We start from the raw sequence: 17,936 nt of genomic DNA on the forward strand, positions 1-17,936 counted from the left end.
ATGTTGCAGGTTTTATTTGCTGGGGAAGCAACACATCGGCGCTACCACAGCACCACCCATGGAGCACTGCTGTCTGGGTGGAGAGAAGCAGATCGACTGATTAATCATCACTCCATCAAATGAATTTCCAAAACTGAAGTGAAATTTCAAATTCTGATTCTTTTCCCAATTCTTTGATTTGCTCCCTCAAAGAATAAGCGTTTTTCACAACAACAAAAAACCTTCAATAAGAATACAATCAATATCAAGGATGATAATGGATCCTTTATCAGGATTATTTTAGAATAATATTTTAGACCAAGTAAAATCAAATGATCAATCTCCTTATGTGATTACTACTGAAATCTTAACATTGTTAAACCAAAGTAGAATTTTGATCGATTGTTCAGATTGATTTTGGTTTCAAAAAGAAATGTTTTATTCAAAGAGTGATTAACACTTCGGAAAGACTGACAAATTAGGTACAAGAAGGACTAAACAGATCAACTGTAGTCGAGGTTTTCTGGTGAGAAATCAGCTATCACAAGCCCGGTGACTTTTCATGTCTTTAGGTTTAAATGATTATATGTTTGTATCTTTTGTCTCTCAGAATTTAAACATATATCATCGCTGTATGAAATTCTGCAAGTTCCCCAATATTAACTAGCTGGAGCCATCCAACTTGTCGATTGTATTCTTGCTCATTTTTATTGTGCGTGCCAAATTTGTAAATGAACACTTCCGCAACATTATTGTGCTCTGAACATTGGATCATATTCTTACTCAACGATATTCTTAATGGGTACACAGCTCCCAAGTTCCTCCCTCTCCCAGCACAGAACTCAACCTCTCTTCCACTTACTCAAATTTAAGGGAGGAGTTGACTGAGCAGTCTGAGAGCCCTCATCTCCCTATGATGCATCAAATACAGTCATCTGTAGGTAGTGTTGCGAACATAACCATTCCATGACTAACTAGTTGCACTGGAGTGGCAATTAACATTATGTGACAACCCATGTCAGTATCCCTTGAGTGCTATTAAAGTATTCCATTCAAAAAATATATCAATGATTCTGAGCCCCCAAGTTAAATGCAACCAAGTGGAACAAATGTCTTTAACATCACGCTGAGTGAATTGGAAACAGTTAAACTCCCCATTGTGATTCTGGTGCATGCACAGTGAATGCCTCTGCATATATAAAGTCTAAGGAAAGAACTGTCAAAGCTTGGCAGAAAGCTCAAAGGCATCCTTCTCCTGGGCGGCACGGTGGTTAGCACTGTTGCCTCACAGCTCCAGGGTCCCAGGTTCAATTCCGGCCTCAGGTGACTGTCTGGATGGAGTTTGCACTTTCTGCAGGTTAAGTGGATTGGCCATGCTAAATTGCCCCTTAGTGTTCAAAAGATTAGGTTGGGTTATTGGGTTCTGGGGATATGGTGGAGGCGTGGGCTTAAGTAGGGTGCACTTTCCAAGGGCTGGTGCAGGCTCGAAAGGTCAGGTGGCCTCATTCTGCACTGTAAATTCTATGATTCTATGATTCAACTCCCACAGCACAATTAATACTTTCTTCGTGTTCTCCCAACACCCTTCTCCAGCCACATCGCCCCTCTTCCTCACATTTTCAGGTATAACTGCTGAGGAAAATTCTACTTATGGTCCTTGGCCTTTTTAAACATAACTGATGTGTTATGTACTCTGGGATAACACAGGCTGCAACTGGATTCAGCTTTAACCAAAAGATACTCCAGACCTTGAAGTTAGTTCAATCTGATTTATTGAACCAGTAGCACAGTTAGCACAGTTCTCTATGAGTTCGACTCTCTGCTAACCTAAGTGTGGTTACTCTGTCTGACTAAACCAGACTAGCTCTTAGCCACGTGCTGGAGATGTGATACTGTAAATACACCCTGACTCAATCTGTAGATGTTCATCAGTGGAAAGAGGCAGAGTGTGAGCGCCTCGTGCCTTTTATAGTGAGGTACCACCCCTGAGTGCCCTGCCTGCTCATTGGTCATGTCCTGTTCTCTGTGTTCATTAGCTGTCTGTCTGTGTATCATTATCTGCATGTCTACACATGACAATAACGAAAATTGCTTTTTCATGCACATATCTTCAGAATGCATCTGCTCTCAGTCCCACAGTGAATGCTGTTCAGAATTTGCAATTTCTTATTTTAAAATTGTAATTGAGAAAGCCATCAGGTCACAGCTGTGCAGATAGCAAGTGTAAAACTGTTACCAGTGGTGCAACTTCTGCGTAACTAAATAATTTGATTAGTGCTTATTCAAAAAAAGGTAGCATGACAATTCACAAAAATGCTACCTCAACTCAGTCTGCCCTCTTCCGAACTCACTTAAATACTGCTTTCCATAGAATCCCTATAGTACAGAATGATGCCGTTCAGCCCGAGTCTGCACCGACCCTCCGAAAGAACACCCTACCTAGTCTCACTCCCCCGCTCTATCCCCGTAATCCCTCGCATTGATCATGGCCAATCCATCTAACCTACACATCATTGGACGCCAAGGGGCAATTTATCATGGCCAATCCACCCAACCTGCACATCTTTGGACTGTGGGAGCAAACCAGGGCACCCGGAGGAAACTCAGGCAGACACAGGGAGAACGTGCAAACTCTCCAGACAGCCCCCAATGCCAGAATTGAACCGGGTCCTTGGTGCTGTGAGACAGCAGTGCTAACCACTGTGTCACCTTTTGTTAAACTGTTTCAATATGTGTACACAGTTAGCAGCCAAGTTCAAGGCGGCACCACTCTTTAAGCCTCCTGACTCAGTTCTTACTGTCCCCATTCTCCGTTCCTTCATTCTCTGGGGGCAGTCTGTGCAGTGGATTGTCCTGTTTGCAGACAGGAAACCCCCTAACCGACCTAGGGCCAAATCTCATTTGAGTAGTGGCGGCACATTGGTCACTTTAAATCCCTGCTTCCGAGAATGTGCTATTGAACTGAGAAATTATCTGAATCTATCAAGTCCACCTGTCCCGGAAGATTAGCCACAGAACAAATAGTTAAACACAACTGGAATCACCTTTAAAAAAAGTTCTCTGTCACAATAGACACAATATGGAATCCCATGCAGTTCAGAATTTGGTTGGGTTTTGCTGAATTGCAGCAGTTCAAGCAAAGACTCACCACCACCTTCTCAAGGGCAACTCAGATAACACTAAATGATGACCCTGGCAGTGAGGTCCATAGTCTGAGAATAAATATTGCAAAAGAACTGATTTATTATAAACTTACAAGCAAGATAAGGTAAAGCACCAAGCTAGAAGGCAATAGAATTTAGAAACATAGGAATGTACAGGGCTTGGAGAGGCCACAAAAGTCTGTCTGACTTCACACATCATTCACTGCTTCCTATCTGAGTTTGATTGCACATTAAGTGTACTACAGTCTGTTACTATTTCAAGCACATTAGGGTGGTGTTTTTGTATATCCTTTAGAGAACCAGGTCATGTTGGAAACATTGCAATTAAGAGCAGAAAACATAGGCAACTTATTTACAACTCAATGAATTTTATCTGAATGCATGACACAATGTTACACTAAAGTAAATCTAAGACTAATTCAGATACACTTGTATATATTCAACATAAATCCACAAACTTCAGTGATTTTCACCACAATTCAATAAGGCAACAGCAGTTTCCTTGCCAATTTGTGAATGAAGAAAGCATTTTAATCACACAAAGATTTTAGTTCTCAAAATTTCACCCGAGGCTAGGATTAATGGAATACACAAGGATAAGTGTATTTCTGCTGTATTTTCAAGGCTGAGTATTTCTGCCTTTGAGGCTCGCCTTCTGGGTGCACATATTAGCCCTTATATTTTACCATCCGCTTCATTCTAAAGGACATAAAATCATGAGCCCACACAGCTTTCCTCTATGCTCTGAGTAGGTGAGGCTCTGTCAGGTTGACAAATGTAGCCAGTAATTTATCTGCTGCAATGGGAGGGAAGGACTTCTCACTTGTGCTCTCCGCAGGACCTTGGATTTTCTTTTCCCACTTTGTGTATCTGGCAGCACTGCTAAACATCTGACTTCTGCGACATTCTTTTGTTGTTCTCTATTCTTTTCTCCCTTACATCATTGTTCTTTTTGTTCCTTTTCATGCCTCATTCACTGTTAAGACAATCTTCTCTTTTATTTATCTCTATTGAACATAGAACATACAGTGCAGAAGGAGGCCATTCGGCCCAGCGAGTCTGCACTGACCCACTTAAGCCCTCACTTCCACCCTATCCCCGTAACCCAATAACCCCTCCCAACCTTTTTGGTCACTAGGGGCAATTTATCATGGCCAATCCACCTAACCTGCACGTCTTTGGACTGTGGGAGGAAACCGGAGCACCTGGAGGAAACCCACACATACACAGGGAGAACGTGCAAACTCCGCACAGACAGTGACCCAGCGGGGAATCGAACCTGGGACCCTGGCGCTGTGAAGCCACAGTGCTATCCACTTGTGCTACCGTGCTGCCCAATTGTTGGTATTGTCCTAAACTTTCACCATTTGCGTCTCGTGTTATGAAAGGACTGACTGACAAAGACCATGACACGAACAGTGCTCCAAACCTCAGTGGTCATCTATTCTTCCTCGCATAATTGCAAACTCCAGGGTAGTTCACAGCAGTACACCAGAGTTTACGGGCCTAAAAGACACAACTGTATGTCGCGTTTTACAAAGTGCTACATTCACCACTGGATATTTTACAAACCATGGTGTTACAATTCAAGTACCCATCAAGTATTTGATGGGTTGCCCATTTCACAAATGGTTTAAATTCACGGTCAGGGGCATGTTATTGCCTTGTAATAAAGTTATAAGTGATCACATGTAGGTCTAGCTAAGATACTCAGAAGCAAATAACTTGGTTCAACCTAGATCAGTCATTGATTTGGGTTTCAACCATAAAATGGGAACCCATAATTAGAAGCTTATTGTTGTCAATGACACAGTCACATTGTAAGATGGAATCGTAACATTACAAAGAGATATTGATGTAGTGAGTGGGGATGTAGCCAATTGGATTTTACTGATGGTAAGTATGAAGGCATCCAAAGTGGATGTAAAAAGTATCTAACAAAGTATTGTTTAAATGATGAAAAGCTAAACACAGTATCCAAAGAGAAGATTGGGGGGGAGGGGGAGATGTTTAGACCAGTTCTGGACACCACACCTCACAAAGGAAGAAGTGCAGTGTAGATTTACAATCATTATACCTTGATTCCAAGGGGTAAACTTTGAGGGAAGATTATGCAAACTGGAGTTTGTAGGAACTTTTGATCAAATTACCTCATAAGCATCCACGCTTTTAAAGATATTAAGGGAAACAGATTGGATGAATAGAGAGAAACTATTCCCAATAGTTGAGGAGTCTAGGACAACAGGAACATTGTTGAAAAATTAGAGACAGCCATGCCAGGTGAAAAATTAGAAAACATTTCTTCACGCAAAGGGTGGGGAAAGTTTGGGACTCTCTTCTACAAAATACAATTGGTGCACGATCAATTGTTAATTTTGAATCGGAGACGGATGGATTTTTGTTACCCAAAGGTGTATAAGGATGCAGGGAAAAGGCAGGTATATGGAGAAAGGTCGCACATCAACCATGATCTCAACGAGCAGCAGAACAAGTAGGACGAAAGAAAAACGAGCAACAAAATTTCAGAATAATTTGAAGTCAGTGATTTATTGAACAGGAAAGGTGCCTTGAAATATTTCTTTTAACGTTACCAATTGGACTTATTAGGACTAAAGAGAACCAATCTTCCTTGCGATGTAGTTTTGACAAGGGAACACCGGTTTGACAAACAACATGCTTGGCATTTAACCACCACTAAAGGCACCCATTTAATCAACTAGCGTCTTCCCCTTCACTCATCGCCATCCAACTACATCGCAAGATCCTCCAACGCTGCTTGCATTCACCCTTGGATAGGCCACCATAAGTATAACCTTGTTCAACACAAATGCTGCACTTGGTCATGATTCCATGTTTGCAATGAGATCAACCGGTTTTGGATTGAAATGCACAATTGTGTTATCCAATTTAATGCAATACCTGTTATATATTAGGAGGGTGATTTTCAATGTAGAATGTAATGTAATGTAACTGCTTTTCAAAATTAAATGCACAGTTTACAATGATTTTATTCTGCATTAATTTCTACAGAGGCCAGCAGGAGCCTTGTATCAATCCCATGACTAAACCTTTGCAGTCGTTTAGTCTTTTCCCTGGTTTTCTGATCAAAGGTAAAAAAAATGTAAATCCTGCTGAATTTAAGTGAGCAACAGTTAATTCGAATTTTGGATGAGGAATTTGGATTCAATCGACAATCGAGTTCACCAATCACTTGCCGTAATCTGACTCCTGACCCGTGCTACTCAGGCCTATGAACAGAGGTGACTGTGAACGAACACCCCAGCTGGAGGATCCATGTTGGAAGTCCCTGCTGGTACTTTTCCACGTCCTTCATCCCATCCACATTCCGTCCTTGGAGGAAAAGAGGATGAAAATTCTGCCCTCCTTGCTTCCACCTCTTCTCCCCAAGGACCAATTCCCCCCAATGACCCCACCATAATCTTGATTTTCTTTTGTGTGTAACACCAAAGGATGCCAACCTGCTCATTCCTAAAAATACATGTTTTAAAATCACCATAACAAAATTGTTTATTCAGTGACACACAAAATTGTAGTTGTTTTTCACGTTCTACTTCCAGCATTGGAAAGGGACATCTAGTCACACTTTAAAGTAAAAAAAAAGTTTCCCTAAATTTAAAAATCAAATTATTCTTACATTACTTCATTCTCGATCCTATTGCGTAAATATCTGAAAATTGAGAAGTATTACACCTTCCTTACAGAGCAAAGTGCATTGTAGAATATATAGTACAAGCAATTAAAAAGTGCGCAGTGAAGGACCGAGCTAGTTTAATGGAATTATAGAATCCCTATAGTGCAGTAGGAGGCGAGTTGACCCATCGGGTCTGCACCGAACCGCTGAAAGAGCACCCTACCCAGGCCCACTCCCCTGCCCTATCCCGGTAACACCATCTAACGTGAGGGATAATAAGAGGAAAATTAACATGGTTAATCCACCTAACCTGCACATCTTTGGACTGTCAAAGGAAACCAGAACACCCGGAGGAAACGCACGCAGACAAGGGGAGAATGTGCAAACTCCATACAGTCACCCAAGACAGAGTAAGACGGCTATTAAAATGGGCCACGGAAAGGTGCAATCCTGGGACTTGAACCCAGGTCCCTGGCGTTGAGGCAGCAGTGCTGACTGTGCCATCGTGCCACCCGTAATGGAAACCATTTGTACAGCAACTTTGTCTTTGCAAATTTTACAACCAAACAATACCTATTCCAATTGTCCAATTGAGATACAGAAGCTATCCAACAAAGGAAGGCATCACAGCCCCAGACTAATCCTATTCTCGCTTTGTAGCTGCACTCAGGAATGATCCAGCAGATGGAACAGGCCAGTCATCAGGAGCAGGAACCTGCCTTGATCTTCCCTGAAGTTGATTTTAACAAACCAATAAATAGCTGGTAACTCAGAATAATCAGAATTCAAACATGCAAACTTATTGCTTAGCACTTCTCCAAAATGTAAAATGTATCTTTACCAAGTGAGCCATCAGGTGAGGAGTTTTGGGATCTTTGATTTTTAATGATCTACCTTTACAAAGCAACACAATCCATTGCTGGGGTGGACACTCCAACAGGATTTTCATTCACACGCCCAGTTTCCCAGACAGGGAGTTACTAAACTCAGATAGAAAGCAAAACTGCATTGTCTCATACTTTGCGAGAAGTAAAACACTTTTTTCACTATCGATACACATTGAAAATCTGTAGCCCTTATATAAAATGCCCTTTTCAAATGGCTATTAAACTGACAACTTTGCTGGAAGGATTTCCAAATTGAATGATGTTATTCTAATTTCCAGTGTCCATGGATATCCATCAGTTGAAGAATGGTGCTCATTAGGTGAATGCTAGTCACGCTCAATAAACCTCTTATACTCTCATTTTCTAGGTATCTTTCCAAGCACCAATAGTTCAGCGCTCAGTCCAACTATAATCCTTAATAGATTCACATCTTTCTACCGATTCCTCTTCATAAACACCAGAGCAGGATGATCTGTGGAAAATAATGGCTGAGTCAATAAGAACCGATGATAATTCAGAAGTGGAAGAGGATTGAAGGACTGAAAAACTTAAGTCACTCCCAGAGGATATAGTTCGGGATATTAAAAAAAAAAGCCACAAAATAGTTGCTTCCGTACAAAATAAAGTACAATGAAAGTTCAGGCGCCCACAAGAATTCATCCAGGGTTGGTGTCACAATCCCAATGTGATAGATGTTGGCCACTTCTTCACTGTAGTCTCATTCGTTTTTCAGGGGGAGCTTTGGTGCTTGAGCTCTGCTGCGAGTTCTTTGCAGACTCTTTTTCCTCTTGTTTGATGGTTTCAGTTGTTGGTTCTGGTTCTTTTTTCACCTGCTCCACTGCAAAGCAAAAATAAGCATGTAGAAATGGTCGCGGTTTGTGTATTTCTAGAAGCCCACCCTATTAACTTGAATTTGCTTGATGCACAAAAAGAAAACTCACCTGGCACAGGTTTGTCTCCAGATTTGGGCTGAAAATGAAAACTAACAAGTCACTATGAGAAAAACCGGAGGACATTCATAAAACAAAGAAAATTATAGTTCTTACATTGCATTATTCAGTTTTTCCATTAATGTGCCGAACCCTTGCTTACAGTAGTGAGGTCAGTGTTTAAAATAAGATGCCTGGCTTCTCCAGTGAGCGAGGTGCCTAGTACCTAGAGGCACTTGGTGAATGGAGACCTAGAAGCTAAGTTACAGTGGCACGCCGTCCTTTTCTAATCCAGTCAAGAACTATTTTTGCCAAACCGGCTGCGAAGCAACATTTAACAAAGCCTGCCAGTAGCTGGACTGTGCCGCCTTTTCAGGAAATGAGGTTGGTTCGGACGTAAATAGAAGGGAAAGAATGGGAAATAGGCTTTATAATTGTGCTACAGCAAATGAAATTTATTTCACCTTCTCTGCCGAGTTGGCATTCAAAGACTGAGGTAGGATGTGTGATTAAACTTATTTTCATCCGCGTTCTTAGGGTGGCGCACATTAGGCCTGGCATAATACCTGCCATTTTCACATACCCGCCCTAGCCTGTCCTGAATAATGAGGAATCTTCTTTAATTAAGGCAGGCTCAGATCCCATTAAAGCCAAATTGAAATTACTTGTTAATTTGCAAAGTGAAGACAGAGTGAGACGGCTATTAAAATGGGATGGGAAAGGTGCAATGCCTGGCTCCCTGCAGTGGGATGGTGATGAGTCATTCTGTTGCATTACATTGACTATCTGAGTGAAAGCCATCTGAAAGATCACGGAATCTAATGCACACTGTAAAATGTAAACCTTTCACTCTCCTGACACATGGTGGAACTGAAAGATCACTACAGCACTGTCAATTAACATCTGCCTCTGTGCTGCTTCATTTCATTTCTTCTTTCAAAAAAAAAAAAAAGAGGCTGATGTGATGCAGACAGATGTCTACCTGAATATACTTGGGCTGGAATTTTTGCCGGATATCCAGCAGTAGCATGTCCACTCTCTGACGCTGGAATATTGAACTTGGCTCCTCCTTCTTCTTTGATTTTGGCTTGACCTTATCTGAGAAGAGGATAGAAAAGGAAAAACAATTATAATATCATGTGTTTTTAAAGACCTTTTTAAATTGTTTTGTTGAATCGAAGTTACTTGATCCCCTGCGTTTTCTGCATCCTGTCTACTTGTTAACAGAAATTCCTGCAAACTTTGGATTCTCTCCTGGCTGTCCTGAGCAAGACAGTGAAATCTGAGGGAGGTTTCCAGTCACTCCACTTGTTTGGATGCACTGAGATGACCCTTTCATGGCATGATAAAAGCAGCGATCGACATTCATGATTCTTAAAGATGACAAAAACTATCTCCCTGACTGGCTGCAACAAGATAAACCACAACAGTTCCTGACTCTCTCACATCTTCTTTACACCTAAAAAAATCTCTCAGAATGTGGGCATCACTGTCAAGGCTGGTATTTATCGTCACTCACTCGTTACCCTCAACAGAATATTGAATTGCTGCAGTCCGTGTGGTGAAGGTGCGTCCACAGTGCTGTTGGTGAGGGAGTTCCAGTGTTTCTTTATACTTAGCCGGTATGTATTGCAAAAGGCAGTTAAGAGTCAACTATATTGGAGTTACATACAGGTCAGACTAAGGAAAGAGGACAGGATTTGTTCCCTAAACAGGAGTTAACCAATGGGTTTTAACAATAACCCAACGCTCACAAGGTCATTGAGATACTGTTTTTAAACTTCAATTCAAATTTTCAAACTCCCATGGTGGGATTTGAACCAACAATGGTAGAATCATTGGGTCTATGGATTGAGCCTAGGTCTATGGATTACTAGTTCTGACATTTGAAACTGTACCATATATCATCTGGTGGCCTGAACCAGTCTCGTGAAAGAAAGCGTGGATGTTTCCGTTGTTGGCTCTCTGGGTACTTCATAGACTTTACAGCGCAGAAGGAGGTCATTCGGCCCATCGAGTCTGCACCAGCCTTTGGAAAGAGCACCCCACTTAAGCCCGTGCCTCCACCCTATCCTGTAACCCAGTAACCCCACCCTTTTTTTTGGACACCAAGGGCCATTTATCCTGGCCAATCCACCTAACTTGCACATCTTTGGACTGTGGGAGGAAATCGGAGCATCCGGAGGAAGCCCACGCACACACAGGGAGAACGTGTCGACTCTGCATTTAGTGACCGAAGCCGGAATTGAACCTGGGACCTTGGAGCTGTGAAGCAACTGTGCTAATCATTGTGCTACTGTGCTACCCATACTTGCAATATAAACGTGTGCAGTTTATTTACTACAATCTACAGACAGCAGGGGTTCAATGATGTTGCAGCTGGCTTGAATTGCTCAAACTGAGGGATAAACGCATCCAGCATGTCGCCATGAGGAAGGGGCACAGTTCATTTTTGATATTCTATCTGATTTCTCAATACCATCTCTAAATTCGCTAGTTCACAACAAAGGTTTGCTGAAAAACAAGAACGATGTATAAAAGTTCACATTGCTTATCCACAGGTTGAGAACAATAAGTGCCACAAGTCTGGTTATGTTTTCCACCAGTAGATGGTATACTACTAACACTTTCTGAAATGGTCAGCTTTAGATATACGACAAGCTTCAAGGTATTGCCATGTAACAGCTTACCCCTCTCCTCTTGATCCTTGAAATGCCACCAATATCCTTTGGAGGGATGGTATCGACAGTAAGACAGGGCTTCATCAAATGCAGACTGAACTGCATGCACTGCGGTCAGCTATTTTGGGAAAAGAGAGGAATCAAAACAACACAATCAGTCACCACATCTCCAAAACATACCATTCTTTTCACACTGTATTAAAAATAAATACTGGCTTGTAAGGAAATACAGAATATGCCACATAGATTGTAATGTGATATAGATCTGGTCTGCAGGATGTTCAAACATGATCACACAGAGGTCTGCATTATGTTTTACTTGGACAAGTAATAACACATTCAAGTTTCAAAACATTCCCAAAATGGAGAACATCTCTGCTTGGCAAGGGGGACGTTTACACAGTACGTATAATTCAATAACACTGTCAATAATTGGTTCAAAAGACTCTAAAAGCAACCCAGTCAGAGTGCAATGCATCCTTGGTCATTGAAGAAAGCAGAAATTGCTCAGGTGCTGGCCACAATCTTCCAATCCTCCTCAGATGACTAGGACTTGAGGGTGCAGCAGGGTTTGATTTTGAAACTTGCAAATGAACAAAATTTGAAGCGTAGTAAACTTTGAGGAAGATGGTAACAGACTTCCAAGAGGACCCAGACAGGTTGGTGGAATGGGTAGACACATGGCAGATTAACTTCAATGTAGAAAAATGTGAGGTGATGCATTTTGAGGAAGATTGAGGAAAATCAGACACACCCAAAGTGGTGCAAATTTAAAGGGGATGCAAGAACTGAGACACCTTGAGGGTTTTTGTGCACAAATATTTAAAGGTTGCAGGACTAGTTAATAAAGCATGGGACAGTCTCAACATTATAGAGGCATGGAGTACATAATCCAGGAATTTGTGCCAAAACTATATGAAACACTAATTCCACCCCAGCTTTAATATTGTGCCCAATTCTGGCCACCGCGCTTTAGAAAGGACTTGGTGACTTTGGTGAGGCTAGAGAAAAGGTTAATAGACTGATTCTAGGACTGAAGGATTGCAGTTAATGTTGATGGACTGGAGAAAATCGTGAAGGGTTTAGATAAAATAAATAATGAAAAAATGTATCCAACAGTTGAAAAGTCAATAACCAAAGGGTGTAAATTTAAGATCATTGGCAAAAGAACCAGGAGTGACATGAGAAAAAAAAAAACTTTATTTTAAAAGTGCTCGGATTTAAAATGCACTCACTGACAGGGCATTAGATACAGGTTCAATAGTAACCTTCAGGAGCAAATTAGACAGATGGTGCAGGGGTATAGGGAAATAGTATAGGAGCAGGACTAACAGGTTTCCTTCTTAAAAGGGATGGACAGAATGTGCTCCTTGTATATTATAATATTCTAAGCTTTGTTTTTGGAGATTTAGCAAAATGGTTGCACTTAAACTTGACATCATTCATTTCTTGCTATCAGCTTAATGCGTCCTTCTGAAGGTGAATAAGCGACAGGAAGTATATCAAGTCACACAATATCGCACAATTGTCTGTTATGTATAATGTAGCTGCAAGGAGACGGAGGAAGGGAAGGCACATTTCTATTTCTTGCTTGCAGAGAAGGCAAGCTATAAAAATGCTAATTTGTGCTACAAGCAAAATAAATTGGCCTGGATTCCCAGGTTAAGTGATCTCAGCAACATTCGCAACACTCAAAATAAATCACTTTTGATTGGGACACGCTGTTATCTAATGGTTAAAAAGTCACTTGAGGAAAAGTCACCCACCATTCTTGAGTTTATTACTGATCCCAAATCAGGCGCCTGATACACCACTCCAGCAATGATATAATAGTCAGCCAAAGGAGTAACTGGAAAGGGAAAATAAAATGCATGGAAAATTAATCTAAAATTATACCCAGAGTAGATTTTCTTTTCAGGGATAAATGGTAAATAATGTTTTCATTTGTTTTTAATCTTGATTTAAGACTAGATCATTTCCATGACTGCAAATGAATTTGGGCAAACAGACATGCCCATCACGACACTTGCACAATGGATGTCGGACACAAGTGACCTTCAGTGAAGTGGGTTGTTATGTACCTATCACAGCAACTCTGGCAGCACCAACTGGATCCCAATTTGAAATGTATTTTGTGATTCGATATCTTCTTCCCAAGCTACTCATTATCTGAACCAAGAGGACAAAATATGCTTGTGGTTATATCATGTCTCCCACAAACATCTTAAAGCACCTCACATACAATTGAAGTGGTGATTTATTGGACATCCACATAAACAGCATACTTAAAGGTAGACAGACATCAGGAGTAAATTCTTCAGTAGTACTATCACGCTGCAGCGATCCCACTAGCCTGATCGAGTGCCAAACTTAATTGTGCGCTCAAATCCTAGTGGGGCTCAAATCCATAGTCTTCTGACTCAGAGGCAAAAGTGCTCAGGTACAAGCACGGTGGGCCAAATAGCCTTCTTTTGTGCTACATCATTCTATGACCCTTTGGGTCAAAGACTGATGGTTTTATTGTGGATCTCAAACAGCAGACTTCTGGCTGCTTAAAAATGCATAACTGCTCTCGTTACAGAGGGAAAAGATCATAAAATATTCAGTCTTATTATAGACTAAATGTTCTTTCTGTCGCAGAGCAGGTATCTGCATTTGCTTAGAGAGAGAACTAATGAATACTTTAAAAATAAAAGATAGGTCGAAAGAGGATTCAGATTGGAACTTAATTGTTTTCCCAACTCTAAATACCTCCTCAAAGTTTACCCTTTTCTACTTTGTTATCTCCCTATCCTTTCTCTCCCATTTTTGTTGATTAACTGAAAAACAAATCCCTCGCCGTTTTACTAAACACCTCAAGGCAATTTTAGCTGGAAATTTACTCGGAGCTCCTGGTCCACACTATAGCTTCCCTGGTAGCCTGGTGAAAACTGACCATTTCTGGAGGAAATACCAGGCCTCCGTAACATGGAAGACAATATAAAATCATGCTCCAATGTTGGCAGAGGATTTAGACGCACCAACCAAAACTCTCCAAGCAAGCCTTCAGAACAGCATAGATGGAACGATGTAATGATTCATCTAAATAAATGCTTTGCTTTCCAATTGCATTTATTGCCATTAACCCAAGTTGCTGTATAACAGGTTTGCCCCATTTTCTTGCTTGGGAGGACCACTTTTAAATTTTTTTTCTCACTCAAAGGGCCAATGAGCAAATTTCAGCAAGGTTTGGCACAACATTAAAAATGAATTTCAAAATAAAAATCAACATCTAATAAAAATAAGCATTAAAAATGGCCATGCTTCAGAGTTAACCAATAAAACCTTTGTTACCTTTTTGTTTAAGAAGCAAGGCCAGAGGGACAGACTAGGCCCCAAGTCCTGGTCACCAGGCAAGTGGAGGGTAGCAGGGCTGAGCTGAGGAGTTGGGTTGAATTAATACTGGCCTCATAATCGACCCTGGTGACTTAGACTGTTAGCTGGCCTCAGTAAAACTCATACGAATGTGGGGGTTGGAAGCTGGTTGCCTTTCAGCCTAGGTTTTCCTCCTCATTCAGCCTGATGTATTGATAGGTTTTTGGGAAGGAGAGGAGGAAGGAAAGGGTGTATCTATGTCCAGCTTCCTTCCAGTCTCGGGCTTCCTGCTCTCGCATATGCCCCAGACTCACACCCACTCACATAGACTCAGCCACCACACTTGTCCCCAGGAGGTTTGGACACCTTACCAATGAGGAGGTATTTGGGATGCTGTAAAGAGATAGACTTCCTCACTCGGCACTGTCGGAGACTCCAACTGCCCAGGAGCCAGCTATAAAACTATAAAAATACTCCCAGTTTGGAACACGAAGGTTGTGGGTGCAAATACTGCTCGAGAAACTTTAACAAACTGTCTACATTGCCACTTCAGTGCAGTACTGACAGAGTGCTGCAAAGGTGCTAACAGGCATTTACTGCCCTTGCAAATGATCCCATACTCGAAGAGCAGAGAGTTTTCGCAGTATGCTAGCCAGTATTTATCCCTCAACCAACACTGCTGAAGTAGACTACCTGGTCAATAATGTTTTTCTTTTGTCATAGCCCCCCCCCCCACACACACACCCATGTTACAGCAGTGCAAAGTATTTAATGGTTACAAGCTGTATAGCAAGAACATCTTCATGAATTTTTTAGATAAATTTAGAGTATCCAATTTTTTCACCCCCAATTAAGGGGCAATTTAGCCAGCCCAATTTACCTACCATGCACATATTTTAGGTTGGGGGTGAGACCCACGCCGACACAGGGAGAATGTGCAAACTCCACATGGACAGTGACCTGGGACCGGGATCAAACCCGGGTCCTCAGCGCCGGAGGCAGCAGTACTAACCACTGCACCACCGTGCCGCCCAACAACATTTTCACCTAGCTGCAGTCTTCCCTTTGTCAGAAAAAGGACACATGGCTTTAGCTCTACAAATGTGGATAGTTACCAAGTGTAATAGTTTTACTCAGGAAGTGGAGAAAGCATTTTTGATTCCTTAGGAGATGCCAAGAATTTTCACTTTTCCCATTTTCACCAAATATTTCTTCCTAGACAGTATCAGTTCAGGAGTATGCAAGAATCTAGGGCTATGCTGCAAGGCACAAGCATTAAGTAACTGTATCAGTAACTGGCACAGCTGAACAGAACACATTCAAATAGTAGTGGCATTAAGGGATCTGGGAACAGCGTGGGGAATGTGGCGTTGAGCTAGATAATCAACCATGATCATATTGAAGGGAGGAGCAGACTCGATGAGTCGAGTGGTAAACACCCAAGGTTCTAGTAGCACAGAGCAAATTATATGATGGGGTTAGGGTGAAAAATTCTGCAACCACTACATATTCCTTCATCTGTATTGACTCTTCTACAGAAAATTCAAATATTAGTCAATCCTACAACGTCTGACTGAATTGTCCCATCTTCATTTTTATCAGCTAACTTCAAAAACTGAATACACATCTTTGCCGCAATGTTTTACATTTTCTGTTCACTTAACCCAACATTCTGAAAATAATCCAGTATAGCTGGAATGAAAGCAAACTACTTTGTGCGCTGCAACTTTCACGTGGACAAAGAAGTTTGCAATGGACCTTTATCGAAATTGTCTACACACAACGTTCTAAACATCTACAACATCCAGTACAACAACAAAGTTTTGTAAAACTGCTCTGTCGTAAACATATGATGCAACAACCAGCTTCACGGATACAGAAATGTCTTACCTTGTGTCTGGGAGTACCTATGCTGCTTTCGAATGATATACAGTATAGGCTCCTGAGCATGCAGTAGAATGTATTCCAAACCGGTCATATTGCTGCACCAGAACAAAAGCAAGTGTTTAAAATTATACTTTCGCCAGGTTCACCCATCGCCACTAATTCCATTTCTCACTCAGTGCTCCACAATGGTGGCAAATAAAAGATCATAGACTAAAGAGTTCGAGCATGGTGACAACACAGGAGGCCATTTGGTCTGTCATGTCCATGCCATTTCTCTGTAGAGATACTCACCTAGTCCCACTTGCTTGCCTTTCGCCCTAGTCCCCGCAAATATTTCTCTCTTCTGACAGTGGCTACCAGGTCAGGTCAAAGGCTAGGAATTCTACACCAAGCAACTCACCTCCTGACACCCCCCTCAAAGCCTGTCCAGTATCTACAAGGCACAATTCAGAAGTGTGATGGAATATTCACCACTTGTCTGGATGAGTGCACTAAAAACTCTCGACACCATCCAGGACTATGCAGCCTCCTTGATTGCTCCCCTTCCACAAATATCAAATCCCTCCACCACCATGGGACAGTGGCAGCCGTGTGTACCATCTACAAGATGCACTGCAGTAACTCACGAAGGTTCCTTAGCCAACACCTTTCAGACCCATGTCACTACCATCTAGGACAAGAGCAGCAGATACTTGGGAACCCCACCACTTGGAGGGTCCCCTCCAAGTCACACACCACCCTGACTTGGATATATATCGCTTCTCCTTCACTGTCGCTGGGGGGCAAAATCTGTAACAGCATTGTGGGTGTATCTTCACCTCAGGAACTTCAACGGTTCAAGAAGCAACTCACCACACCTTCTGAAGGGCCGCTAGGGATAGGCAATAAATGCTGGCCTAGCCAGCAATGCCCACATCCCATAAATGAATAAATAAAGATAACTGTCCATTTCCCTTTTGAAAGCCACAACAGAATCTGTCCTCTCCACATTCTCAAGCAGTGCCATCCAGATCCCAAATATTTGCTGAGCAGAAAAACTGGGTTATACTTGTGTCATATCTGGTTCTTTTGCCAATCATCTCAAATCAGTGTCCTTTCGTTCTGGACCCTTCCACCAATGGGAACAGTTTCTCTCTATCTGCTCTGTCCAGACTCGTGATTTTGAACACCTCTATCAAATCTCCTCTCAAGCTCCTCTTCTTCAAGGGCAGTCCCAGCTCTCCTAATCATTGTATACCTTCCTCCTGTGCAAAACAAACAACCATTCACCATTATTCTGTTTCCAGTCTCTCAGCCAACTTTGTAACTATGTTGCCACTAACTCTTTTATTCCATGGACTCCAACTTTGCTGTCATGTGGTACCTTATCAAATGCTTTATGGATATCTCAGGAGAACTAGATG

General features: G+C 41.8%; 2 protein-coding genes across 5 annotated transcripts in view; one reads left to right on the forward strand and one right to left on the reverse strand.

Moving 5' to 3' along the window:
* LOC140396948 (peroxisomal N(1)-acetyl-spermine/spermidine oxidase-like) overlaps nucleotides 1-6,148 on the forward strand; it is a 77,787-nt gene extending 71,639 nt beyond the window's left edge. For all 3 annotated transcript variants that reach the window (XM_072485909.1, XM_072485927.1, XM_072485918.1), the window contains one exon: nucleotides 1-6,148. In XM_072485909.1, the coding sequence (XP_072342010.1) occupies nucleotides 1-123 (123 nt within the window). In that variant the 3' untranslated portion in view covers nucleotides 124-6,148.
* Nucleotides 5,672-17,936, reverse strand: part of med6 (mediator complex subunit 6) — a 24,249-nt gene continuing 11,984 nt past the window's right edge. For both annotated transcript variants that reach the window (XM_072485943.1, XM_072485952.1), the window contains 6 exons: nucleotides 16,537-16,628; nucleotides 13,059-13,141; nucleotides 11,302-11,410; nucleotides 9,594-9,709; nucleotides 8,624-8,651; nucleotides 5,672-8,520 (listed from right to left, as the gene is read on the reverse strand). In XM_072485943.1, the coding sequence (XP_072342044.1) occupies nucleotides 8,390-8,520; nucleotides 8,624-8,651; nucleotides 9,594-9,709; nucleotides 11,302-11,410; nucleotides 13,059-13,141; nucleotides 16,537-16,628 (559 nt within the window). In that variant the 3' untranslated portion in view covers nucleotides 5,672-8,389. The remainder of the gene's footprint in view (nucleotides 8,521-8,623; nucleotides 8,652-9,593; nucleotides 9,710-11,301; nucleotides 11,411-13,058; nucleotides 13,142-16,536; nucleotides 16,629-17,936) is intronic.

The sequence above is a fragment of the Scyliorhinus torazame genome, chromosome 2 (genome assembly GCF_047496885.1).
Source record: "Scyliorhinus torazame isolate Kashiwa2021f chromosome 2, sScyTor2.1, whole genome shotgun sequence".
In the NCBI taxonomy this organism is placed as follows: domain Eukaryota; kingdom Metazoa; phylum Chordata; class Chondrichthyes; order Carcharhiniformes; family Scyliorhinidae; genus Scyliorhinus; species Scyliorhinus torazame.